This window comes from Rattus norvegicus, chromosome 9, assembly GCF_036323735.1.
Source record: "Rattus norvegicus strain BN/NHsdMcwi chromosome 9, GRCr8, whole genome shotgun sequence".
Classification (NCBI taxonomy): domain Eukaryota; kingdom Metazoa; phylum Chordata; class Mammalia; order Rodentia; family Muridae; genus Rattus; species Rattus norvegicus.
This window is the reverse complement of record NC_086027.1, coordinates 27,603,592-27,631,025: the sequence shown is the minus strand read 5'-3', so window position 1 is coordinate 27,631,025 and position 27,434 is coordinate 27,603,592. Positions and strand designations below refer to the sequence as shown.

The 27,434-nt window shown below is 36.8% G+C and overlaps 1 protein-coding gene across 2 annotated transcripts; it reads right to left on the bottom strand.

Moving 5' to 3' along the window:
• Positions 1 to 2,505: 2,505 nt before the first annotated feature.
• Crisp2 (cysteine-rich secretory protein 2) lies at positions 2,506 to 27,002 on the bottom strand. Of its 2 annotated transcripts, NM_001011710.2 has the most exons (10): positions 26,683 to 26,772; positions 25,953 to 26,035; positions 24,746 to 24,777; positions 23,256 to 23,333; positions 19,207 to 19,323; positions 18,053 to 18,140; positions 15,926 to 16,068; positions 15,389 to 15,486; positions 5,023 to 5,111; positions 2,512 to 3,107 (listed from the first exon to the last, which is right to left on the bottom strand). In NM_001011710.2, exons 4-10 carry the CDS (start codon positions 23,322 to 23,324, stop codon positions 2,980 to 2,982), a joined length of 732 nt encoding a protein of 243 aa, NP_001011710.1. In that variant the 5' UTR covers positions 23,325 to 23,333; positions 24,746 to 24,777; positions 25,953 to 26,035; positions 26,683 to 26,772; the 3' UTR covers positions 2,512 to 2,979. The 2 variants fall into 2 exon arrangements, with proteins under 2 accessions (XP_006244705.1, NP_001011710.1); XM_006244643.5 differs by lacking the exon at positions 24,746 to 24,777 and having other exon boundaries at positions 2,506 to 3,107; positions 26,683 to 27,002.
• Positions 27,003 to 27,434: the final 432 nt, after the last annotated feature.

Below are 27,434 nucleotides of genomic sequence, written 5' to 3'. Positions count from 1 at the left end.
AGGTGGAAGTTGGTGGGTCAGAGAAGGAGGATCTTCATAGGAGGAGGATTGGAAAGGTGTGGAACTGGGAAAGGAATAACATTTGAAATGTAAATACATATAGTTTCCAATAGAAAGGGAACAAGAAAGAAAATTAAAGACTGGGGAGGATGGGGGAGTAATCCACGATTTAAAGGAGAAAAAAGAGAGCGATTCCAACGCAGACTGAAGATTAGCTGAGAAACCCAGACTTGTGGACTGTACACTTACCAGATTATTGACCTTCCTTTCAGGAGACAGCCATTGCGGGATTAACTAGACTCAGTCTAGCTAATAAACCAATCGAATAAGCCCCTTTTAATACATATTCATGTAATATATTTAATATTATATATCCATTCTATCAGTTCCTCGAGAAATTTAACACATGACTTTTCATGAAGTAAAATTAAAACTATTCCTTTTTTAAGTACACTTGACACTGAATAAAATTATAAAAGGGATTGAAAAAAACAGCTCATGGGACAATTGATGTCTCAAAGCTACAATGAAGAAACTTCCTTTCTTTAGAAGAAATCCATAGGCGGTCATGGGATCTCTGACAAGAGTGAGTGTGCTGGACAACAGCAATGAATGCTCTCCGTATACAACATAAGTCCATTTATAACTTGTTCCAAATTCTAGGCAATGTTTACTTTTGCTACTGGGCATTTGCTAAGTGTTTTTCTATAATTTTTCCATATGTAGGATAGTTATACATCTATTTTTTTTCACCTTAAGTTTACTTCAGTATTAGGATGACAATCTCAAAGAATGAACTGGCAAGTATTTCCTTCACTTTGTTTTCTAGAACAGGTCATGCACAGCTATTCTAAATATTGTTCTATGTATTTGACAGAATTCTGTGGTAAAATTAGGTAGACCAAGAAATTTTAACATGTTTTAGAATTATGAATACATTTTCCTCAGTGGTGCAGAAAAGTTCAGAAATCTCATGTCATGGACATTGGGAACTCATGACAGGTAATGATTTATATGAACAGATCTAATTTTTTTTAACATTTCTGGTAAGCTTTTCAAAGTTTGAGAGGTTTAGCAAGCCTAGTCTTATGAACAAACAAGCTTATTTATATGTCATTGACAATGTTAAATGAAATGAACAGAATTATGAATGTTAACTTCTCTAGGACATTTATTCATCATAACCATATTGTACCAACTTCTCACTAAAGCAGGAATGGCATAAATGTCTATAATAGCAAATTACCAGTATAGCAGGACAATCAGGTGTCTCATTACCAAGAGCTAAAACTATCACCCAACCATGGCTAAGTTTTGTGCTAGCATGATGTTAGATGATTGCAAATGGTCTATTGGAAATGTCTGTTTTGGTTTCATTTTGAAGTGATTTGGGTTGTCGGTGGAATTCACCATGAAGCAAGCAATTAACTGAGCACTTTAACAGGTAATCTGGCAAGGTCAAGTCACTACTCAGTTCGGCAAGTGGTGGATATTTTACAGAATTAGGAATCAAATGAGAAAGAGGGAGTGTAAAAATCACCTTTCTCTTTCTGATTCAAGTGATGATTACATTGAGGATGCAGTGAGTGAAAGTGAAAGTGGTGATTCTGAAAATAAAAACAGTGTGGATTTTAAGGAGGTGTGTCCATGCCCCTCAACCAAGTGATATGGAAATGCTGGTGTGATCCTTAAAGGTCACACCACATAGGAACTTTATGGTGCCAGATGTCATTCTAAGCTTCAATGAGGATGAAGAAGGGCCAGTGAACATTCCAGGTCATATCACGCAAGTAAGCATGAGCCTAGATTTTCTCTGCTTGTTTATCAGGGAAAATTTCTGATATATTAGGGTAGAATATGACAGAAAAGACACATTTACATGCCAATCCAATGCATGCAGAAAAGCCAAACTACTATTATCCCAAGAACATCAAGGATGCTTCTCTTGATGGAATGAAAGCTTTTCTTGGACTCAGGATATATGAGTACTTGTGTATAAAAACAAGCTATTGGGACTACTGGTCAAATGAAGGACCTGACTTTCTTGCATGTGATTGGCAAGCAGAAAGCAAACATTGACAAAATGGACTCAAAAGCTGAATATTGGCATTAGAAGCAAGGAAGGCTTATTTTCTGCAATCTCTCCAAGTTTCATCTAAAAACTGTTATGCATGTTATTAACAGTTTTCTAAAATATGTACACTTTTTTTTCACAATTTTGCTCAGGAGGCCAGTCAGAAGCTTAATTATGCTCAGCAGCTCAGTTCTGTAGGGCTAATTGTTTCATCAAATGACTAGGCTTATATTATCTTGAGGTACATCCTCTATATGGTGATTTTTAGATATTCATAAAATAAAATCAAGATATAATTGACATATTTTCCGTTTCAATTCAACTTAAGGTATCCATTTCACAGACTGTAATCTGTATAATTATTTGTCTGGGTTTAGTTCTTAGCAGTTGAAACAACATACCATTAAAAATTATTACATGAAAATCACATCTTTGTGGTAGCTTGAATTCTTTATTGGAAAAGATGATAATTTGTGTTAAAGTAAGAAGACATAAGACAAATCTAGATGTCAAGATTCATCCTGGTAGGCACTATGAAGTAGGTTGATGGTGATGTAACTACAGCCCATTCTTCCATTGCAGGTTGGTTTAGGACACAAACAGTTCTCTCCTTTTCAAAGTTCTAGAGGTGAATGACCAGTTATGGTACAACTTTCAAAATTCTCCACTTGATTCGCTTCACTACATTTGAAGCAGCAAAGTTGGTCAAAATCCAGAGTTGTTATCCTAAATGACACCTTTCTTAATGGCTGTATGAAAGACATTTCTATATAAATCCAGGAAGGAAAGAAGCCTTGTCATTTGGGATGCACTGTTTCACTACTCTCCTATAGGTTTTCCCTGTCATGTCTCAACTAAGTCTGTACCCCTTCTCATGTAGTCTGTCATGCTGCACGCTGGGCATGTTAATGAATTTTGTCTTCACATAGGCAAGTAGCCTCACACTTTGCCTTGAGCAACTCATGTTTACAGCCTGCTGAACTCTTCAAGGATTCACAGTTACTAAGTAAATCTTCAAAATCACAGCTATTGGCTGAAATGAGAGCAGACACAGTTATCTTATTGCCTTTGTCTAAAGTAGCAGCAAAATATTCCACTCATCAAATGTTAACGGAGAAGTAGGAAGGAGAAACACACTAGCATTGCCACTGTGATTGGTTTCAAATGGCACAGGAGGGACCTTGGCTGACCTCACTGACTCATCCATCCATATTCAATGAACTATTTCTTATAGATGAATTGACTCACTTATATCCATTAGCAGCCAAAGAGGGGGGAGGGAAATGATATAAACATATCTCCATCTGCTAATAAGCCCACTTAGGCACTAGGCAAGTACAGCTATTTTAATGCATGGTAAATTAGCTTCTTAGACTAACTAACCCATCACAAGTCCCCATTGAGCAGGTGTCTATTAGTGGCTAAGCTTTAAAGGCATATGTTAGAGGGACTTTTTCCGTTATCTTACATTGTGGATACAGAATTTTATGCTTTCAGGAGTAAATACCCTTTGTGAATGGATTGAACCAAGGACCGTATGCCATGTTTTTCTCAGAACTCCTGAGACTCTCAAAATGTATTGTTCACAGGTATGATCAAATCAGAGCTCTCCTACAGTCTTGAGGACCTAAAATTCCAACAACTGCATTTATATCTCTAGCAGGAGTGGAACTGCACTCTGATCTCTCTTCTTCTAATGAGCATGCACCCAGCATTCAAACACTGGCTGTTCATTCAGCTTATTTTGCAGTAATACCCGTTGTATTTAAAGTAAGTTTCTCCACTCCTCCTAAGCTGGCTGCGACCTATGATTTCTGTATACCAGTAGCAAGAAGATTTTATGGAACATGACTGAAACTCCCTTTTGTTGAAAATTCCCTATTGAATATTCACTGAAAATGGGTTCTATTCCAAACTTTTAGCAAATAGAACTCAGCAGAAACATAGTCACTCAACACACTTTCTAATTAGTTTGTAGTTTTGATACTAATATTTTAAATTATAGATACACAGTTGAATCAGCAATAATGCTAAATAAAAGTGAACACACCTGAAAGGTAAAAATCTCAATAAGTGGTTCAATTCTATCATTGATAGTAATTTTAACAAAAGTATCTTGAATTCTGGAACCCAATAGTGATGCCTACTTCTATTCATGAAAAAAGTAAGACACGTGGTATTTATTTTGTTCTTTCATTTGCAGCTATGGCTTTTCTATAAGCCAATACTGTATGAAGATTAAATATTGTAATTAAATATTTGCAAAAACTATAACATAATTATCAGAAAAGTGATCATTTTCAAAGGTAAACACTATGTTTCTGAGTATACTATAGGAATGAGAAAATCCACAGTGAGCTCAAATACTATCATTATAGTAGTAAAGATAGGTAAAACATGGTCTCAACTTCTGTAGGTATACATAATTTAAATTTTTAATGTTTTTTAAGTTATGTGTAATGTGTACCTGCATGTCTGTGTGTTCAAAACCTGTATTCAGGTTCCTGCAAAAGGCAAAGAGGACACCAGATTTCCTGAAACTGGAGCCATCGTCAGTCGTGAACCACCAATGGTTAGTTCTTGGAGTGGAACATGCTTTAGATTAAAACCACTGAGCCATCTCTCCAGCCCTTGTCTTGATTTTAAATATACTTTGAGTCTACTGATATTGACTTTACAGAATGATTTATAAATGAAAGACACAGTGAATGGTCTCCACATGTCATAGTCAATGAGGGTAAGGTAAATGTTCCATTATGTAACATACCTAAAATTATTTTCATTACAAATAAAATGTAAATTACTAACCTGTATAAAAAATCTGACATTTTCTTGAGTAGGTTTGTTTCCTCTCCCAAGAATATATCATTTAGTCAATTTTGCAATTCATAGAATAAACTAAAATGCTACCTCTATGATAAACTACCAGTGAGTCACATCACACTTACTGCACAATCCATTATCACAGTTATTGGGACAACTAGCACAAGGTGTCCCTTGATGATATGGGGTACTCTTTTTCATCACGTTGTTACCCCTGAAATTTCAAATATACAATTATGTTTACTATTGCTGCTTGTTTTAAGCACTGAAGCATGACTTAACATATACACATGTAACACAGTTTTCAGTTTTTGTAAACAAAACTAAAATTAAGACGTTCACAGTATAACTCAGACAACTATCCAAATGAAAGAAAAAAAACCACTTCACACATTGACCCTTTTTGTTTTTTGTTTTGTTTTGTTTTTGATTTTTTTTTTGGTTTGCTCTCTGTTGCTGAGATAAAGCATGACTAAAAGCAACTTCGGGGAAGAAAGCATTTAATTTGGCTCACAATTTACAGTCTATCATAGAGCAAAGCCAAGACTGGAGCCTGAAGGCAGGAATTGAAACAAGAGATTGGAGAAATGCTACATATTGAAGCTCCCAGGCTCAAATTCAGCTATTTTTCCTTCATAGTTGAGGTCCACCTGCCTAAAAGTAGCATGCAGACCCTCCTACATTAATTGCAATGAAGAAAATGCCTCATAGACATGGACACAGGTCAATCTGATATGGGAACGTCCCCAACTTAAGGTTCCTTTCCCACCTGTGTTAAGGTGATAACCAAGATTAGCTATCATATCATCTCTCTGATCAGAAGTCACCAAACTAAATAAAAGAATTGAGGTAACTGGCATCTAGAATTTTTCCATTTTGTTGCCAGATGAATGAAATAATTACTAAGGTAAGACGCTACAAAGGGTAGGTTAAGGGAACACATCACTCTAGACAAAGAATATCTCCTAAATGGGAGTGATAATGGAAAACCATTCATTACTAAGCACTCTCTATTTGAAAAACTGGGTTATACTTCAGTTGCTCTAGCATGGAAAAATGTTTCAGTCTTTATTTCTTATTGCTGAGGGTGAGTTTGTATTGTTTGTGTACAGTTAGTAGTGTGAATGTAAGCAACTCTGGCTAGTCCTTAAAAAGATATCATAGGTGGGAATTTTTTATTTACTAAAAACAAATGAAAATTTACAAAGTTTCGACATGTGCCAACATCCAAGGCCTTATGAGAACTAATGTGGGACTACTCATGATGGTCCTAGCCCCATAGGCAAGTTAATAAACTTGAAGGTACATAGCAAACTAAATCTGCAATGTGCACATGAAGCAAGAGCCAAAGGCAATACCACTGTGTCTTGGTGTATTGGGCTAGCACTTTGAGAAAGCATGCAGTTCCTAGAAATGATCTGTACATCCATTCCCCAGCATCCTATTATCCATTCCACATATTGTGTTCTGTGCCTGCCATGTGATGCTTTTAGGATCACGCAATATATTATAGGATCACGCAAAATATCTATCTCCACGATCTTTGAATTCCATCTACTGAACACTAAAAGATGTGCTAAAGAACAAATTCTAAGTTCAAATCTCTTCTACTTCAGTTTTCTGTTACTGGAGAAACCATCTCTAAAGAAATATGACAGGAAGTGTGCCCATTTACTCCTTTTAAAAAATAAATATACTTAAAATTGAAAGTTATGTGGTAGTCAAATATTTAGAAGAAGAAGAATTTGTGGTACCAATCTGGTTTTTTTTTCATCTTTTGTAGATAATGAGAAATTAAAACATTTGAATAGAAATTCAGGAATGGGGGATGGAGCAGAGACTTGGGGGAAGCCCAACTTGAGACCCATCCCATGAGCAATCCCTGGTACTATTAATGATACTCTGCTATTCCTGCAAACAGGAGTCTGGTATGGCTGTCCTCTAAGAGACTCCACCAAGAAGCTGATCAGACAGATGGAAACACCAACTGCCAAAAAGTGGATAGAGCTTGGAGACTCTTACAGACTAACAGGAGGAATGATTGCAGCCCCAGAGGTGATAGGAACTCCACAGGAGGACAAACAGAGTCAATTAACCTGGACCCTTGGGACTATCAGAGTCTGAATCACCAACCAAAGAGCATACAAGGTCTGGACCTAGGCCTCCCCTTGCATATATGTATCATTGGTCTTTATGTATGTTCAAACAATTGGAATGGGAACTAGCCCAAAAGCTGTTGCCTGTCTGTGGGATATATCTTTTTAGGTGGGCTACCTAGTCTAGCCTCAGTGGGAGAGGATGCACCTAGCCTCACAGAGACTTGATGTACAAAAGTGGAAGGATACCCAAGTGGAGGGCACTAGATCAGAGGAGAAGGGGAGAGATGGATGGAGGAACAGATTGGGGGAGGAGTGATGGGGAAGGGGGAAATGGGTGGGATATAAAATGAATAAGTAAAATAAACATTATTAAATTAATTAATTAAAAGCAATAAAATTACTTATGAGTCAAAAATGCAAAGTGTAAAAAGTTCCTAAAACAAAACATCCAGAAAACTTTGGGACACAATGAAAAGACCAAACATGAGAATTATAGGAATGGAAGAGGGCTAAGATTCCTAATTCAAAGGTCCTGAAAAACATCTTCAACAAAATCATAGAAGAAAACTTCACTAATCTAAAAAAGGAGATGGCCATAAATGTATAAGAAGTATGCAGAACACTAATAGACTGGACCAGAAAAGAAAATCCTACCACCACATAATGATCAAAACACTAAATGTACAGAACAGAGAAAAAGTATTAAAAGCTGTAAAGAAAAAATGCCAAGTAATATATAAAAGCAGACCTGCCAGAATTAGACCAGACTTTTCAACAGAGAATCTAAAAGCCAGAAAATCCTGGGCAGGTGTCATGCAAACCCTAAGACCCACTCATGCCATCCCAGGCTACAGTCTTGAGCAAAACTCTCAACACAGATGGAGAAACCAAAGTATTTCATAACAAAACCACATATAAACACTCTCTTTCTACTAGTCCAGTCCTACAAAGAATACAAGAATGAAAACTCCAACACAAGAAGAGTAACTACATCCAAGTAAACACAAGAATTTAATCATCTCACAACAAACCCAAAAGAAGAGAATCACAAAAATAATACCACCTCTAACAGCAAAAATAACAGGAACTAGCAATCACTTGCCTTTAATATCACTCAACCATTAGTAGACTCAATCCCCCAATAAAAAGAAGATGGCTAACAGACTGGATACATAAACAAGATCCATCATTCTGCTGCATACAAGAAACACACCTCATCAATAAAAACAGGTACTACCTCAGAGTAAAAACTGGAAAAAAGTTTTCCAAGCAAATGGTCCCAAGAAAGAAGTTGGAGTAACCACTTTAATATCCAATAAAAATAAACTTTCAACTAAAAGTATTCAAAAGAGATGGAAAAAGACAGACTCATCGAAGGAAAATGCCATCAAGATGAAGTCACAATTCTGAACATCTGTGCTCCAAATGGAAGGGAGGGCACTCACATTCATAAAAGAAACCTTATCAAATTTCAAATCTCACATTGAAACTCACACAATAATAGTGGAATATTTGTACACTCCATTCTCACCAATGAACAATGCATTAATACAGAAACTAAACAGAGGCAGTGAAATTAACAAAATTTATAAACCAAATGGATTTAACAGATGTCTACAGAACATTTCACCCCGAAACAAAAAAAAAATAAACCTTCTATACAGCAACTCATGACACCTACTCCAAAATTAATTATATAATCAGACACAAAACAAGCCTAAACTGACACATGGAGACTGGATCCCCATGAACTAAGGCTGAACTTACATAACAACAAAAACAACAGAAAGCTCACATACTCATGAAAACTGAAAAACTCCCCGCTTAGTCAGAAACAAAATTAAATCTCAAATTCAATGAAAACAAAGGCACAACATAACCAAATTTATGGTACACAATAAAAGCAGTGTAAAAGAAAACCCATAGCACCAAGTGCCTTCATAAAGAAATGGAGATACCTTATATTACCAACTTAACAGCACACCTGAAAGCTCTAGAACGAAAAAGAAAACACACCCAATAGAAGTAGGTTTAAGGAAATAGTCAAACTCAGGGATGAGATCAATTAATTAAAAATAAAAACAAAAACAAAAACAAAACAAAACAAAAAAACAAAGAGAACAGTACAAAAAATCAAAATAATCAAGAGCTGGTTCTTTAAGAAAACCAACAAGATAGATGAACCCTTAGCCAAGCTAATTAAAAGGCACAAAGACAGCATCCAAATTAACAAAATCAGAAATGAAAAATGAGACAAAAAAAAACAGGAAATTCAAAAAAAATCATCAGATCCTACAACAAAAGTCAATACTCTACAAAATTGGAAAAATCTAGATGAAATGCATGATTTTCTAGACAGACACCACATGCCAAAGTTAAATCAAGGTAAACTGAACATTCACAAAACACAAAAGGAAATAGAAGCAGTCATTAAACACCTTCCAACAACAACAACAACAACAACGAAAAGCCCAGGACCAGAATTCTACTAAAATTTCATAGAAGAGCTAATATTGATTGCTCAAACTATTCAACAAAATAGAAACAAAAGAAACACTACTTAAGTTTTTCTATGAAGCCACAGTTACTATGATATTTAAACCACACAAAGAACCAACAAAGAGAACTTTAGACCAATTTTGTATATTAATGCAAACATAATTAATAAAAATCTTACAAAATGCAAAAACACATCAAAAACATCATTCATCACAATCAATAGGCTTCATTGCCATGTACCACTTTTGATACAATAATATCCAATAGGTGCATCCTAGAACAGAATACTTCCAGTCTCCTTCTGTACCCAGCATTAGGGCTATCCCACAGCTCTCTATATCCAAATCCTGCCCAAAGAAAGCTGGTTCCCCAAGGAGTGATCTCACTCCTAAGATCACAGGCTTACAGACCCACAGGAAGGACAAGCTCCAGTCAGACACAGCAAGACCAACTAACACCAGAGATAGACAGATGATGAGAGACAAGTACAGAATTTAAACAGCAAAAACCAAGGCTACTGGCATCATCAGAACCCAGTTCTCCCACCACAGAAAGTCCTAGATAACCCAACGAACTGAAAAAGCAAGATTTTGATTTAAAATCACATCTCATGATGATGACAGAGGACTTTAAGAAGGGCATAAATAACTAACTGTCTTAAAGAAAAACAGGAGAACACAAGAAAAGTAGAAGAAGCCCTTAAAGAGGAAACACAAAAATCCTTAAAAGAATTATAGCACAAAGGGAGACAATCCTGGATATAGAAAACCTAGGAAAGAGATCAGGAGTATAAATGGAAGCGTCACCAACACAATACAAGAGATAGAAGAAACAATCTCAGGGATAAAAGATACCATAGAAAACATTGACACAATAGTCAAAGAAAATGCAAACTGCAAAAAGCTCCTAAACCAAAAATCCAGGAAATCCAGAACACAATGAGAAGACCAAACCTAAGGATTTGCAACTTAAAGAGTCAGTGAATATCTTCAAGAAAAATATAAAAGAAAACTTCCCAAAGCTAAAGAAAGAGATGCCCATTCCTCCCATTACATAATAGTGAAAACAAAAAATGCACAAACCAAAGACAGAATATTAAAAGCAGTGAGGGGGAAAGGTTAAGTAATATGTAAAGGCAGACCTATAAGAATTACACCAGACTTCTCCATAGAGACTAAGAAAGCTAAAAGACAGGTGTCATATGGACCCTAAGAGAACACATATCCCAGCTAAGACTACTATATCTAGCAAAAGTCTCAATTACCAAAGATGGAGAAAACAAGATATTCCATGACAAAAACAGATTTACAAAATTTCTTCCCACAAATCCAGGCCTACAAAAGATAATAGATGGAAAATGCCAACAGAGGGAAACTACATACTAGAAAAAGCAAGAAAGTAATCTTCCTTCAACAAACCCAAAATAAGATAGCAACACAAACATAATTCTACCTCTAACAACAAAAACATACCTTCTTCTCAGCACTTCATGGTACCTTCTCCATAACTGACCATACAATCGGTCACAAAACAGGCCTCAACAGATGAAAGATTGAAATAATCCCAAGCATCCAATCAGATCACCATGGACTAAGGCTGGTTTCAAAATCAACAGAAAGCCCACACACACATGAAAGCTGAACAATGCTCTACTCAATGATAACTTGGTCAAGAAAGAAAAAAAGAAATTAAAGACTTTGTAGAATTTGATGAAAATGAATGCACAACATATCCAAACTTGTGGGATAAAATTAAAGCAGTGCTAAGCGGAAAACTCATAGCTCTGAGTGCCTTCAAAAAGAAACTGGAGAGAGCATACACTAATAGCCTGATAGTAGCCCGGAACGATCTCAGCAAAAAGAAGCAAATACACTCAAGAAGAGTAGATAGTAGGAAATAATCAAACTCAGGGTGAAATCAACCAAGTAGAAACAAAAAGAACTGGACAAAGAACCAACAAGATCAGGAGTTGGTTCCTGGAGAAAATCAACAAAATAGATAAGCCCTTAGCCATAATAACCAGAGGGCACAGACTCGGTATCCAAATTAACAAAGTCAGAAAGAAAAAGGGGGACATAATAACAGAAACTGATGAAATTCAAAAAATTATCAGATCCTCTGAAAGCCTATACAAAACAAACAAACAAACAAACAAACAAATAAAAAACAAACAAACAAAAACAAAACTGGAAATTCTGGAAGCAACACAAATTTTTAGGCAGATACCAGATTCCAAAGTTTAATCACGATAAGATAAACCATTTAAATAGTCCCATAACCACTAGAGAAATAGAAACAGTCATTAAAAGTCTCCTTCATGAATATCTGAATATCAATACAAAAATACCCAATAAAATTCTCCCAAATCAAATCAAAGAACATATCAAAACAATCATTCACCATGAACAAGTAGGCTTCATCCCAGGGATGTAGGGATTGTTCAGTATATGGAGATACAGCAACATAATCCACTATATAAATAAACCCAAAGGAAAAAAACCACATGATCATCGCATTAGATGCTGAGAAAGCATTTGACAAAATTTAACACCCCTTCATGATTAAAGTCTTGGAAACTTCAGAAACTCAAGTCCCATAACTAAAAATAGTAAAAGCAAAAACAGAAAACCAGTAGCCAACACAAAAATAAATGAAGCAATACAACTAAAATCAGGGACTAGACAAGGCTATCCACTCTCTCCCTACCTACTCAATATAGTAATTCAAGTCCTAGCCGGTGCAATTAGACACCCAAAAGGAGTCAAAGGGACACAAGTTGGAAAGGAAGAAGTAAAATATCACTATTTGCAGATGATATGATAGTATACTTAAATGACCCCAAAAGTTTCAGCAGAGAATTCCTAAACATGATAAACAACTTCAGCAAAGTGATTAAATGAAAGCATGGCATTAATACAGAGACAGACAGGACGATCAATGGAATAGAATTAAAGACCCAGAAATAAACCCACATACTTATGGACACTAGATCTTTGACTACAAAGCCAAAATTATACAGAGAAAAAAGAACACATTTTCAACAGATGGTGCTGCTCTAACTTGATGTCTACATGTAGAAGAATGAAAATTGATCACCTTGCACAAACCTCGAGTCCAAATGGATCAAAAACCTCAACATAAACCCGGATACACTGTTTCTCACAGATCAGAAAGTGGGAAATAGCCTCGTACACATTGGCACAGGGGAAAGTTTCTTGAATAGAAAACCAATGTCTAAGATTAATAATTGAATTTTAGGATCTTATGAAATGGAAAGGCATCTGTAAAGACACTGTCAATAGGACAAAACAGTAACCTACACATTAGCAAAAGATCTTCATTCTTCTGATAGGTCTTCATCTGATGGAGGACTAATATTCAAGATATATATAGAACTCAAGAAGTTAGACTACAAAAAATCCCAATAACCCAGTTTTAAAATGTAGTACAGGGCTAAACATAGAAATCGCAACAAAGAATCTCTTGAATGACTGAGAAGCACTTAAATAAATGTTCAAAGTCCTTTGTGAACAGGGAACTACAAATCAAAACAGCTCTGAGATTCCAGTGTATATCAATAAGAATGGCTAAGATCAAAAGCTCAAGTAGCAGCCCATGCTGGCAAGGATGTGAATAAAGAGAAACACTCCTTCATTTCTGGTGAGATTGCAAACTGGTACAACCACTCTGGAAATCAATCTAGTGCTTCCTGTGAAAACCGGATATAGTTCTACTTAAAGACCCAGCTATATTGCTTCTACAATATTCCCAAAAGGTGTTCCATCATACCACATGCTCCACTGTGTTCGTAGCAGCCTTAGTCATAATAGCCAGAAACTAGAAACAATTGAAATATCCTTCAACTGAAGAATGGATACAGAAAATGTGGTTAATTTACACAATGGAAAACTATTCAACTATTAAGAATGAGGACATCATGAATTTTGCAGATGAAGAGATTTAACTAGAAAATAACATCATATGTGAGATAACTAAGACCCAAAAGCACATGCACAGTATAAGTGTTATTAGCCAAAATGTACAGAACACTCATGATATAACCAACAGACCATAAAAATTTAATAAGGAAGCCTCAAATAAGGATGCTTCAATTCCACTTAGATGACAGAACAAAATAATCACAAAAGGCAGATGGGAAGGAGGGATCTGGATGGGAAAGGGGAAGTGGAGGAGAATGGGGAGGGCAGGAACAGCTATGGGAGGAGACAGGAGAGAAGTCCAGTGTTCCAGGTGAATGAATGGAAATATGCAATTTCTGGTGGTATGGGTGGGGGGACCCTCTAGAAAATCCCAGAGACCTAGGATGTGAGAAACACCCAGGACTCGATGGGGGTGATCTTATCTGAAATGCCCAACAATCGGAAGATTGAACATGAAAAGACCACCTCTAGCAGATAGGGCTCCAGATGGGTTCACAGACCAACCTTCAAAATATTTGACCAAGAATTGTTCCTGTCTAAAAGAAATGCATTGTTGAGAGCTTTTGGTGCCACTTTTAGGAATTTGGCATTTGTCACTGGGCTTGAACAAGGAAGTAGGTTCAAATCAAAATATTTGATCAAAATATGGGGTTTTGTTTACTACTTTGCTGAATTACTACCTTATGTGATCTCTTTGCTTACTACTTTACTTAATTACTCTCTTGTGTGATCTCCTTGTTTACAACTTGACTTGATTATTTTATCTTTGATGTAATAACTGATCATGCTTTGGGGATGTACCTAGGACAATATAAAAGGCCGGAGAGAAGCAAAGCTGCTTCAGACTCAGTATGGGCTGGAGACATGTTATAATTTTGTCTGTTTTTATTTTTCAATCCTCACTCCCTTACTTGAGACCCTATTGACTGCCTGAGCTGGCCTGGTCAATACAGGAACAGAAATAGTGTAGAGATGGATGAAAAGGCAGTCTAGTGACCTGCCCAACTTGGGATCCATCCCATGGGTAGGCACTGAACACTGACACTATCACTAATGCTATCTTGCGATTGTAGACAGGGCCCTAGCATAGCTGGCCTCTAAGAGGCCCTCCCACTAGCTGACTGAAACAGATGCAGATACTTAGAGCTATCTATTGGACTGAGGTCAGGGAGCCCTAGGAAGGTGTTAGAAGAAGGATTGAAGGAGCTGAAAGGGATTGTAACCCCACAGAAACACCAACAGTGTCGACTAACCCAGAGCTCCCAGATACAATGCCACCAACCACAGAGTAAACACAGATTGCTCAGAGGCCCCTGGCATGTAGCAGAGACATGCCTTGTCTGGCCACAGTGGGAAAAGATGCCCCTTATCTTGTAGAGTCTTAATGCCGCAGGGAAGGGGGGCACAAGAGGAGGCAGGGGGTGAGCACCCTTTCACAGGTGAAGGCAAGGGGTAAAGAACTCTGGGAGGAGGCAACATTTTGAATGTAAATAAATGAAATCATTTTTTAAAATAAACTTTCTTGAAAAAAAAGAAAACTAAAGAAATATTTGAATAGGAAAGAAAAGATGAAATCAAGGTTTGTCATCCCCATATGCAAGCCAATAGTTTAAACTATTTGAATCACCATCAATAGCAAAATAAGTAACATGAAATCTTAGAGAAATAGATAGCACAAATGGTGTTTGAGTGAACCTGAGCATAGGGAAGGAAAATGGAAAGCAGCCTCATTTCCTAAATGTTGAAGGAGATCTTAGATCTTTACATTCAGAACTGTGGAACTTCTCTCTTCTCTGACAAATTAAAGTTGCCTAGATCTTAAAAAGGAGAACCTTGACATTTGTCCTTCCCTTGGTAGAGCTACATTTGTGGCTGTAATTTGCTTTATATATATTTCACATATTATATCGCAGGTAAAATTACAGGTATTTCATTCTGAAGTGCATACTTACATAGGACAGTAATGGCAAACATAGAAGTATTTCAGGGTATCTTGATTGGGACAGTAAGCAACTCCACATCCAACTTTGAAAGATGAATACCAAACAAGCTACATGTCCATGGGAGATAAATGCATGAACTTCCATGAGAAAATTGGTAAAATACTCAAAATTAACTATTAATATGTATAGCACATAAATGGGTGTGTGCTACAGTTTATAACACATATCTTACAAAATAATTAACTTTTGTATTCACAGTAGTAAACTTTCATTTTAGGATCTTTTAAAATACTAAATATGTAATCGAGTTCACCTTTTATGCACTTATAATGGTAGGATATAATGCATGCTTTCCTAACAGTAATTCTTCAGATCCTAGGCATAAAGTAATGTATCGCTCCAATAACAGAACTGTGTAGTACCTACTCAGCCTGTCCCCTCATAGTGAAATTAGGAACGGGTCATAAGTTGTTACAATAATTGTTACTATACATAACCGATAGTTACGGTGTTTGCACCTATGGCATCTTCCTCTGCTTTACTCACCTGAGTGTAGTGTCCGACAGCGGAATTGGGTTTAGCTCCTACGCCGAAAACGAAGTTTTCATTTTCTTCATACCAGCTTTGAATTACGGTTCTCCAGGATGTAGGGTCAGTCGACATATAGAGATTCTCGCCACATTTTATATCTGGGAAGGAATGGATTCGTGAGGAAAACTAAAACTCTCAGTGGCAAAATAAATTGACTATCCAAATGCAAAATGCTGCACTTCAGGCGTAGGACCTATGGTGGCTATCTGTTGGCTGAGGTTGGAGCCGGGTGCCTGCTACTTCAATTGATTGATTGATTGATTGATTGATTGATCAAATGAGAAGACAGCTACCTGATACAATCAAGAGGCCTAAACATGCAAATATTTAAATAGATTGTGAAACCCCATTCTTTTTAAAGTCTGCTCTATTTGCATTGCCAAAACCACAGTCATCTAGGTAGTAAATTCATGTGTGTATGCTTTGTTTGTTTTTAGCTTTATGATTCAGACTTAGTAAAAATAGTGACCAGAACTTGAAGAATTTTTCCTTTGGTCAAAAAAAAAAAAAAAACCTGAGGAAACGTTCATGTTTCTTTTTATATGATTAAGGCATGAAGGCATTTGAGACAGTATTTTAAAGAAACAACTGTAGGCAGAAACGAAGATGGTTTTGCAGACTTAATCCTTTTCCTTGCAGAACCAGATATGACCAGGACAAGTGTAATGATAGCCACTTCCTCATTTAATCTATGTAATCTTATATGACATGTCTATACTGCATACAATAAATTTGAAAAATGCTGTCTTGGTTAGGGTTTCCATTGCTTTGAGACACCATGATCAAGGCAATTCTTATAAAGAACAGCATTTAACTGCAGGTGGCTTACACTGTCATCATGATGGGAAGCATGGAAATATCCAGGTAGACATTTTGCTGGAGTAGCCAAGACAGCTATATCTTAATCTGCAAGCAGCAGAAGAGGACTATCTACACACAGGTAGCCAGGAGAGACTGTCTCACACTGGCCAGAGTTATGAGATCTCAAAGCCCCACCTCCACGAAGACACACTTCCTCTAACAAAACCACACATCCTCCAAAAAGACCACACCTTATAAAATAATTAAATGATAAAATAATAAATCAACTGAAACAATTCAGGTATAACTAAACACTTCATCTATTGTGCTTTTCTACATGCATTATGCTTCAAGATATAATAAGTAAGTTTTCTGTGGAAGGTCTGGGCATGCATCAAAGTTTCCACCCTCATGGTTCTGTACTTTTCCATAAAAGATGTCCTGTTGTTCTTTAGATTCTACTCCACTAATCTATGCATCTGCCAAATCCCCAACATAGAAAACAATACTTGACACTGCACACCAGAACTGAGAGTCCCAGACAAGAGGATCACAGCAAGCTAACAGCCAACCTGTTCTACATAGACAGTTCTAACACAGCCAGGCTTATAAAGTGACATCCTGCCTAACCAAAAACAAACAAGCAAACAAAAATAAAAACAAACAAAAAACTCACAAAAACAAAAAGAAAATGAAAATGAAAAAACTAACATCAACTACATTTTTAAACTACATTTAAAAATAAAGATTCTCAAAATAATGAGTCTACATGGATTTTTAATGTGATTTCAATACATGAAGTACTTTGCAGCAAGAAGCAAACACAAATATATGTCATAAAATGAATATCAAAATGCTGAAAACTGTAGAATATTAAAATGAGGCGATAGAAGATTACATTTAATAAAGCTTGAAAAAAATCTTCTTGCAGTATGACAGGACTTCAGTGTGTCGGTTGTTTTTCTTCCTAAGCGTTATTTTTGTTAACCTGAGAATTTTTTTAAAAAAGGATGACCCATGATCTGCTTTGCTTATGAGCTTGGAAAAAACAAATGATACGTTGAATGGAACAAATGATACAATTGTGTAAAACCTTTATATAAGACATAAATGAACGTGAACCATACTGTTATTACAATTATACATTAATATGCATAAAGAAATGATTTTTGAAAGATAGTATGAATAGAATTTATGTGCAAAGTCTTAATGCAGTATCCCACAGAGGACTGTTAGTGTTGAATTTATTCATTTATTCAGCAGCCATATGTAAATACATACTGATTTTCCGGTCTTCTGTACTACTGTGTTCTAAAATACAGTTATTAGCCCACTTTTGAGCATTTGCTGCTGCTTGTACGTTCCATTCCTAAATATCAAGAGAAAAAGAAAGCCATAATGACCCCAAGCATAATGAAAGCATATAACAGTTGGTTAGCAAAACTATAAACCTTCTGTAAAAGTATTTCATAATTATCATTGATATTATGATTAACTAATAAAAATCAATTGATTACCTAATTGATGATAAAAATTAAAAGCAAGTCTCTTTTGCTTGCTTTAATTCCAGTGTGTACCAGTTTCCACATGAAGAGAAATCTAATAGGGATTTGTGAAAGGGCGACATATCTAACTGTGTGTGAATGATGCTAAATGTTGATGTGTGAAAGATTCTAAGGATATTCTAATATTGTCTGTTGATGCCTATTGCTTCCATGTGGGAGATAAATGTGCTTGAATAGGCTATTAACACTGCCCTGGGAAATGCCTTACATCAGGAAGGAGATAAGATTGGGAATGAAGGCATTTGTGGCTAAGAAAACCTACTGTTCTTTTGAAGAGGCCCCATATTTGCTTCCCAGCACCTGGTCAATTGACTCACAGCTGTCCATAACCAAGTCCTATGGGCAATCTGATGCCCCTGGTCTCTCCACTTATATACATATCTATGTGTCTCCTCCTCCCCCTACCTCTCTCCCTCTCTCTTTTCCTCTTCTCTCTCTGTGTGCATGTGAGATACAGAGAGAGAGATAGAGAGACAGAGACAGAGAGATAGAGAGACAGAGAGAGACAGAGAGAAAGAGAAAGAGAAAGCGAGAATAAAAATAAATCTTCAAGGAGTAAGATACTGCAAGACATTGGCTTGACACATGCTTAGGGAAGACAATGGAGGAAGTGCTTCACAAAACACCTTGTATGCGCAGACTTGGCTTCTATCTAACTTACCAGACCCCAAACTTGACAAATAATCTAACCATGTTAGAAACAAAACTACAATCTTACCCAAATAGAACTTTAAATGGCAAAAATTCAAAAGAAGAATGTTTTATACCACAACATGAAGAAGCCATTATCACCTCTCCTCCCTCCACATCTATCTCATCAGCTAGCATTGACTCCTCCCTCCACAGCTGACTCCCACATTACAGTCTTACCATTTTTAGTATGTTGCTGCCAGGGGGGCTAACTTGTCTCCTCAGTTCATTGTGTTTAGCTATGATCTCTCTTTGAACTTGTATTTGGTTGGTTGTCAAAGTAGCGAAGTCTGGATCCTAAAGAAAAATCACTTTTTACAATTTCCTAATATCAGGCAGTTAAGAAATTACTAGAACAAAATCACTTTGTATTTTTTTCACATAATATCACACAGAAAAGGAATTAGCTGCTCAGCAATGCCTATGACTCTAAGTCAACACTTAATTTTAATAGGAAAGAGTGGGCAGAAGACTTAGAGATGTTAAGGAATTCAATGCAAAATAAAAATTCCTCTGAGGCCACAAATGCTTGATTTTGATTTTAATTCAACCATTTTTTAATTAATCCTATGCGAAGTGGTATTGGAAGGTATGCTGCACGTGACCCAAGAAGAAAGGTAATATCAGATAGATACAACCCTTTAGACTTAAAACAGTGATCTGCAAAAGACAATACACTGGTGCATTATGACATCAATTTTAGGGAAGAAACAAACTACTTTTTATTGTATTTAAGGCCTACTCCATGAGGTGGAACCCATACTTAACACTGTTAAAGTGGTTAACAAAAATATTGCTAAACCCATAGATCAGAGCATCATTCAGATCTTGCCAACAAGTTTCTTCTCGCAGTAGATAGGAATTAACATAGAGCCCTACAACTGGACAATATATAGAGCGTGTCAGACTGTAGAGTACTCAGTCCTAAGTGAGACTTAATCAAAGCCCTGCCCTCAAGGTTCAGGGATCTATGCAGAAGAAGGAGCAAATGATGCTAAGAACCAAAGATGATACATAACTCCAACAAAACAATGTCTTCCAGATACCAGGAAATACACACATCAACTTACTAAGACAGGAGCAGAAGACACTAGACCTGCACAGGTGGTCAGATAAGAATCCCAGTACTGAAAAGGGAAACTGGACATGGGGTCAAAGCACTAACTGACAAACTATTTGTTAATGATAACTGCTGGCAAAGAGAAAACCAGTCTTGTCCAATGGAGTGTCAGTGAGTATATTAATCACACTCTAGGGCAGGTTCTAAGCCCGTGGGTAGCTGGCCAACACAGACGCTATCGCTTTTTATTTAATTTAGTTTTGCTGTGTTGTGGAAGTTTTTATTTTGGTTTGACATTTTTTTTGTCTCGTCATTTGCTTGTTTTGGTTTCTGTTTTGGGGGTTTTGTTGTTTTTTTTTGTTTTGGTTTTTGTTTTGAGTCAAAGAGTATACAAATTGGGAGGGTAGGGAGGTAGGAATGATTTGGGAGTTGGTGGAGGGGAAAATTATAATCAATAGCTATTGTATGAAAAATAAATAAATAATAAAAGGTAATACTTTTCATAGACTATTCATAGTAGTCTGGCCAAGACAACTATTCACATTTGATCAAGCCACAGTAAGGTGTGGTGAGTAAAGCCAGTGACTCATCCTAGTCTTAACAGGGGACACTGCTATTTGCAACACCTGCATTTGAAGGCAGAACATTCAAATTCATGCCCCATCCAGTACTCTAGCAAAACCATTAGGCAGCACATTTTCCAAGGTTGCTTGGAAATCTTTTCCACACAATTTGAAGGCAACAAACTCATCTATCGAATGGAATATTCCTAACTTTGCTCAGTTTAGTAATAAAATTGGTATAGTGTTCATATTTTCAGCTTCTCTTAATGAGTAGGTGTGTATGACAGCTAATTCTGGTTTGAGTGTTAGACAAGTTCTGCAATGTGAGACAACGCTACAATGCCTCGTGTGTGTGAGCAAGATTCTGAAGATGTCTAATAGACACAGTATGTTTTCTTATACTTTGGGGTAGTTACCTACCCCTCCCCTACAGTAGCCAGTTCCCTGCAGACTCTCATGTCCCTGTCTTCATACTTCTGACCAAAAAGCATTGCCATTTTTGACTCTTTCTGTCTCTACCTCATGCTTTGTGTTCCCGAGAACAAAGACTATTAGGTAATGCCTTGAACCAACAGATTTCGCACAGTTGCATATTCCTAAGTTATAATGGATGCACAAGTCAAGCATCCGCAATGACCCACCCCTGAATTATCAGTCATTCCTATATTTCTCCTATTATCCTCAAAATGTCACTTTAAGTAATTTCAGAACACACACACACACACACACACACACACACACAAAATGGTGGTTTCGTAGGATAAGAAATTTTCTGATTTTTATGTCATTTTGTTTTGTACATGAAAATTTTACTTATTGATATAATTATTTTATTTTTATATGAGTATCAATAGAGCTTTGATTGGGATATCAGGAAGTAAAATATGTATCAAATCTAAAGTTAAAGAAAAACAGGATCTATCTTTACAGAGTTCATATTGCATTGAAAAAATAAATCTCCAATTGGTTGAGTCAATATGAGGAAAGATCAGTTTATTGAGGATAATGAAGAGTTCACAAAAGATGATTCTGGATTGGGATTTTAGAAGATGGACAATGTCCATTGGACTTCTGAGAAGCACATAGCGTTATGCTGAGTGAGGTAATCAGTAAGCATTTAATGATGCTCAAATCCAATAACATCTCACTTTATAATGATTTGATGAATGATGAACAGGAGTTAGACCAGGAAGTGAAAAGAGAATTGTGAAGGTGTAGGAGGGAAAACAAATCAACCATGGGAGAAAAGATGGGAAAGTGTTACAATAAACCCCTGGAAGCATAAGAAGCACATTCTCTGCAGAGTGTGAAAACAGACAACAAAGTCCATAGCATCATATTCACAGACTTCCAGGTCATGAAGTGAAATCCATGTGAGTCCCATACACACTGACAAGAGTGACCAACCTCATTCTGGGATCCTTAAAGCATAAAGACATAGGCAAAGTACAAGGTCGGAAATCAAGATTTCCACACCTTAACAATAGTTTACATGCTAATTCCAAGATCATTGATGACACAGTAAAAAGACCTTAGAATCTGATTTTTTTTTCAATTTAGAAATCATCTCAATTGTTTCTATACAGTACCTACAAGAACTACAAGAGATAAATACAGTGCCAACGGTGAAGAAAATGCAAAGTTGAGATTATATAGTCTTACATTTCTGTAGCAATCACATGGAAATGTGATGAAATAACACAGAAAATACTTTGGGCAGAATATCCATAATTAGCTCTTTAATCCCACATAACATGCTATCTTTTTTAAATTGTAATTTTGGAGTAACTTGTGACTTTAACTGGTGATGACGTTATTGAAATGTTTAAGAAGATAATTTCTGCAATGTATTTATTTGTAATGAGTTGCGTGATTTCCCTCTAGACATATTTCCATAGCCTGATTCTAAGGACCAGTAAATATGGTCTTATTGGGGAAGGAAATGGCTTTACAAGTAATCAACTTGAGGATCTTGACACAAAATTAGCCTAAAGTAACCAAGGGGAGCCTGAATCTCAGGCCAAGAGATTCCAGGAGAAATAGAGAAGAGATTGTGTTCGCAGGCAGGAGGAAGCTGGAGTCACACAGCATCCTGGCAAAGGACAATTGGCAGAAGTCACCATAAAGAGGATGGAATGAGTCCCTTCCAAAGCCCCTCCAGAGAGATCTTGATTACAGAGTTCTAGCCTGCATATTTCCACTGTATGCAGCTAGCAAGTCTTTGGTAATTCTTACCAACAGTGCTCTGAACTTAATATATTATTTGACCAATTAAACAAAAATACTGTTATCTCACTGCTTAACAGAATACTTGTGAGATTTGCTGTTGAACTTCTGCTACATCTTTAACCTTCCTATTAACCTTCTAGTAGAAATACATTTTGTCTTCTCAAGTGTTCAGTAGGTACATGTGTCTAGTGGCTATCAGAGCCATGAGTGGTGGAGCAAATATCCAGTCCCTGTCTCTTCCCTGTGAAGTGCTCTGAACCACTCATGAATTTTTTTTCCACCGACCAGACACTCTGGATTCTTCTGTTCTCACAGTAGCCTGCCATTTTCAAACATCGGCAGGTTGCTATGAGAGGGTGTTTCCACTTTCAATTTACCTTTCCTTCTGTGGGTGGCAATGGTAGCAGCACAGCAAAGACAAACAGCATCACCTGGAACCAAGCCATGGCTGGAAGCTAGCAAAACAAACAAACAAACAAACATTCCCACTGAAGTCAGCTCAGGAACTCGGGGAGTGGGGAATTGGGTGGTCAAGGTTTGACAAGCACCTGTAACATCAGTTCACTAACAGTGTAGCAGTGAAAGAACCACTATGTGGTGCAAATAGAATCAATCATAATGGAGTCACCATGTCTCTAAAAGGATCATCAACTGAAAAACTTGAAGCTTGCCCTTGACTTGCATGTGCAGACACTCAGGAATTCCTAGCACCTTCCTGCAAACATCTGTTACCATTTCTTTAACCAAAGGGAATATGAGAAAAATAGGCCATCCATCTTATTGTGGGAAAGGGGGTATGGTTCATTTTTCTCCATTTCCCATCACTCGCTCATCTTGCTACCCTTAATGAGAGCAAAAAATATTTATCTGCACCAGGATTTAGTCAAGATTTCAGAGTTAGGATTATGCAGACCCCAAATTACCAAACCCTTAGAAGTGGTTATTTCTATAAGAGAGAAATTAGAAATTGTGGGATTTTTTTCCTCACCCCTGTATTATTGTCAAAAGTCCTGGAATAGACAAGAAAAACTATGTTTAATGAATTAAAGGCCTTTTCAACTCAGTTCTGGCCAGGCCATTACTTACTACCAACTCTGTTTAATAATATTATGTTTTAAGTAGCCTTAAGTTCTTCCCCATAAAACTTCTTTTAAGTTGGAAAACACCCTGTGTGGCCTTAGGATAATACTAAAAGTAGCTCAGTTGAAGAAATACTCATTTTCTCTGTCATTATTCATCAATAATGACTTCAGATCCATTGTAAAAACATGTTAAAAACAAAAGTTTCACTATTGAAAGAGCAAGTCATTAATCCAGCTTCATGAAGCCCCTCTATTTTTATTTGAATACTTCTCATGTAATCTCATATAGTAAATGATAAGCACCATTAACATTTTTTGTTTTCCCAATAAACACAATTAATTCTATTGTAAACATAACAAAAAACATGAGAATAAGCTACACTATTTACCTATAGAAAAAGTTCATTTACATAGAATTGATACTATTGTTACTGAAATAGTATTCAAAAAGAGCTTTATTGGGCTGGAGAGATGGCTCAGCGGTTAAGAGCACCCAACTACTCTTCCAGAGGTCCTGAGTTCAATTCCCAGCAACCACATGGTGGCTCACAACCATCTGTAAAGAGATCCGATGCCCTCTTTGGTGTGTCTGAAGACAGTTACAGTGTATTTATATGTAATAAAATGAACAAATCTTTAAACAAAAACAAAAAAGAGCTTTATTGATATTCTCAGAACAATTTAGCTTTGAAAGCACAGGTAGATGTACTAAGGGTAGTTTTTTACTCTTGGCAACACTAACATGATTGGCATGATAAAATACTCATGTTAAAATGGTCACTTACTGTTGATTTGACAGTTGAAATATCTGCCTTATCTGTGTCAAGAAAGAAGGTGGAGAAAGATGACAGATTATACATCACAACTGTCTCTAGACATATTCTGCATCTTGAAGTCAATCCCAATCAATTCTGTCCTGAAATGGTGTTTTTCATACCAACAGTCTCAAATTTCACTACAAGGTGTTTATTATTTGGTTCCTATCTAAACTATTAACATGAGTAAGTACAACAGGCCTTTCCTTCCATATCAGATAAGTTCTTCAGTGTTTTACAATATATATTCTAGACAATGTTTTTGGAACCTTGTGTTTCTCTAATGACTACCCAAGACTATTTAATTCCTCAGAAAATATGTAGGACACATCTTATAGCTGAATGTATTCCTCAATCAACCTTGTGGTTTTTACTTCTTTTTTTCTTTTTTTTTTTTTTCAGAGCTGGGGACCGAACCCAGGGCATACCACTGAACTAAATCCCCAACCCTGGTTTTTACTTCTTACCTGTAATTTACTGTTGAGATACAGTCTTTGGAAACCATCAGGCTTGGGAAAGCCACCAGACCCTCAGTGTTCTCTTAGACAAAATGTGAATTTCTACAGTTTTACTTTGAAAAATCAAAGACAAAATTTTGTAAAACTCCTAATACATATGGTATGATGTACATAACCATACATGTTTAATATTGGTATTTTTCTTTAGCAGTACTTTAATTTGGTTAGCCCTATCAGATATTTCTGTAAAAATGTGTGATTTGGTTGGAAGTTAATTTCCAAATCCTTTGAAACCTCTCTTGTATTCTTCATGATATCACCATGGGGAAAAAGACAGTATAGTCTATAAGGGAATCAAGTGTTGAAGGTATGGTCCTCCTTAACATAAGGAAAATGAATTAGCAACATTCTCACTCAAAGGCATAAACACAAGCCAAAGATTTTATACAGCTAAGTCATTCAGTGTGCCTATACCATATGATCCATAGTTCCAAAGTCCAGTAGACCAGGAGGTCACACATTTCACTCTCATACTGTTGACAATCCAAATGTTATCATCTTTGTTGAGTCTAAGGAAGGACACCTTTCCTGAAAATATGTTCAAGGAAGAATATTTTATATATTCCCTCATTTTCTAACTTATTCTTGATACTTAGATTCATACTTAGGTGAAAAGTTGACCAACATTTTACCAATACTACATATAAATGGAACAGTACCTTGTCCTTTCTTCTGATGTTTGAAGATCAGGAGGACATGCTTCTTTTAAAGTGTGAGGGTCATGGTGTTTGTTTTCCTTATCCTGGAAGATGGAACCAATGTTGGAAACAACAATGTAAAGATAGCCTTATATCTTGTACACTTTATCACAGACTTAAAACCTGTTCATTAATGTCCTCTTAATTCTTCAGTCTTTGATGTCACATTCAGCACCTCCTTCACACTAAACTAAAACTCTGCTTCTTACCAAATTCAGTAATCTCTACTTAGCTGCCACACTAGGAAGCTGCAGAGTGTATTGAAGTGTCCCCTTTGATCTGGCCCTTCAATCTTCGCATGTTTCGAAAGCTGTTGTATGCAACTCCAACAATGTTGACTACACACACGCATTGGTGTTTGGTGAATATAACTTCACGTTTTCTATTCTGGAAGTGTAAGTACATAGTCACCCAATAAAAGACTGACATTTTTCGTTTGACTGCAGGAAAGTCAGACTTCGAAATGGCTTCAATCTTCCTCCGTGACTCGATAGAAATCATACACACAGGACAATTCCTTTTTTTTAAGGTCAAGGGAAATCTCAAGTGAATTCTTGCTAGGAAAAGTGGACTAACAGTTGTCTCGGGATCTGCTGATGGCCCCTAACCTCACGAATCTTTCTCTGCACTAGCTTCACCCATTTCCTCCACCCTGGTCACGTCCACTCTCCCGGCCCGCCCTAATATTTACCCTAGCTCCACAGCCCAGGTCTTCATGGTGTCAGAAAGGAGCCAGAAAGGGCTCTTGCTGCCCCTCCCCTCTGCGGGGGATGATAACGGCCTCCTGCCGCCACGTGGGGGCGGTGTCACGAGGCTTTATTCTGTCAAAGTAATGTTCCTCTGCATAGAATCTCTCCACCCCTCCCTCAACCACCACTGTGTGGGATGCAAGGGCAAGTTCTTGTATATTTATCCCTGTAAAAATATGAAGTTATATTTTGTGATCACGATTTGTGAGGGTTGGGGGAGTCAACGTCTGTTTCCACAATAGGGAACTAAAAAAAAAAAAAAAAAAAAAAAAACTGAGAAAAGGAAATATATCAGTCAGGAGTTTGAATCCAGGGAGTTGGCTAGAGAAGCGAGCACTTTCTTTCCAGAATGTCTGAGTGAATGAGCTTCAGAATTGAAAAGGAAACTCAGGAAAGTCTTACTTAAAAGTTTACTTGAATTTTCAGAATCGTGGCACTGTAAAGCCACCAAAGAATTAGCGTTCTGTATTTTTGTTTATAAACTCTTCCTGGTTATCTTTGTTTCTCAGAAGTTTTGTGGTCAGAAAATTCAAGAAAGATAGCTGGACCATCTCTTTAATACCTGAATTTCCTAATCAAGAGTATTTACATGCAGGTCAAACAGCTAGCTTTCCTTCATTAGTGGACATGTGTGGTCTTCAGAGCTGGACTATAAATGATAGGTTTAGTGGATATCAAGGGTTCACTCATTGCT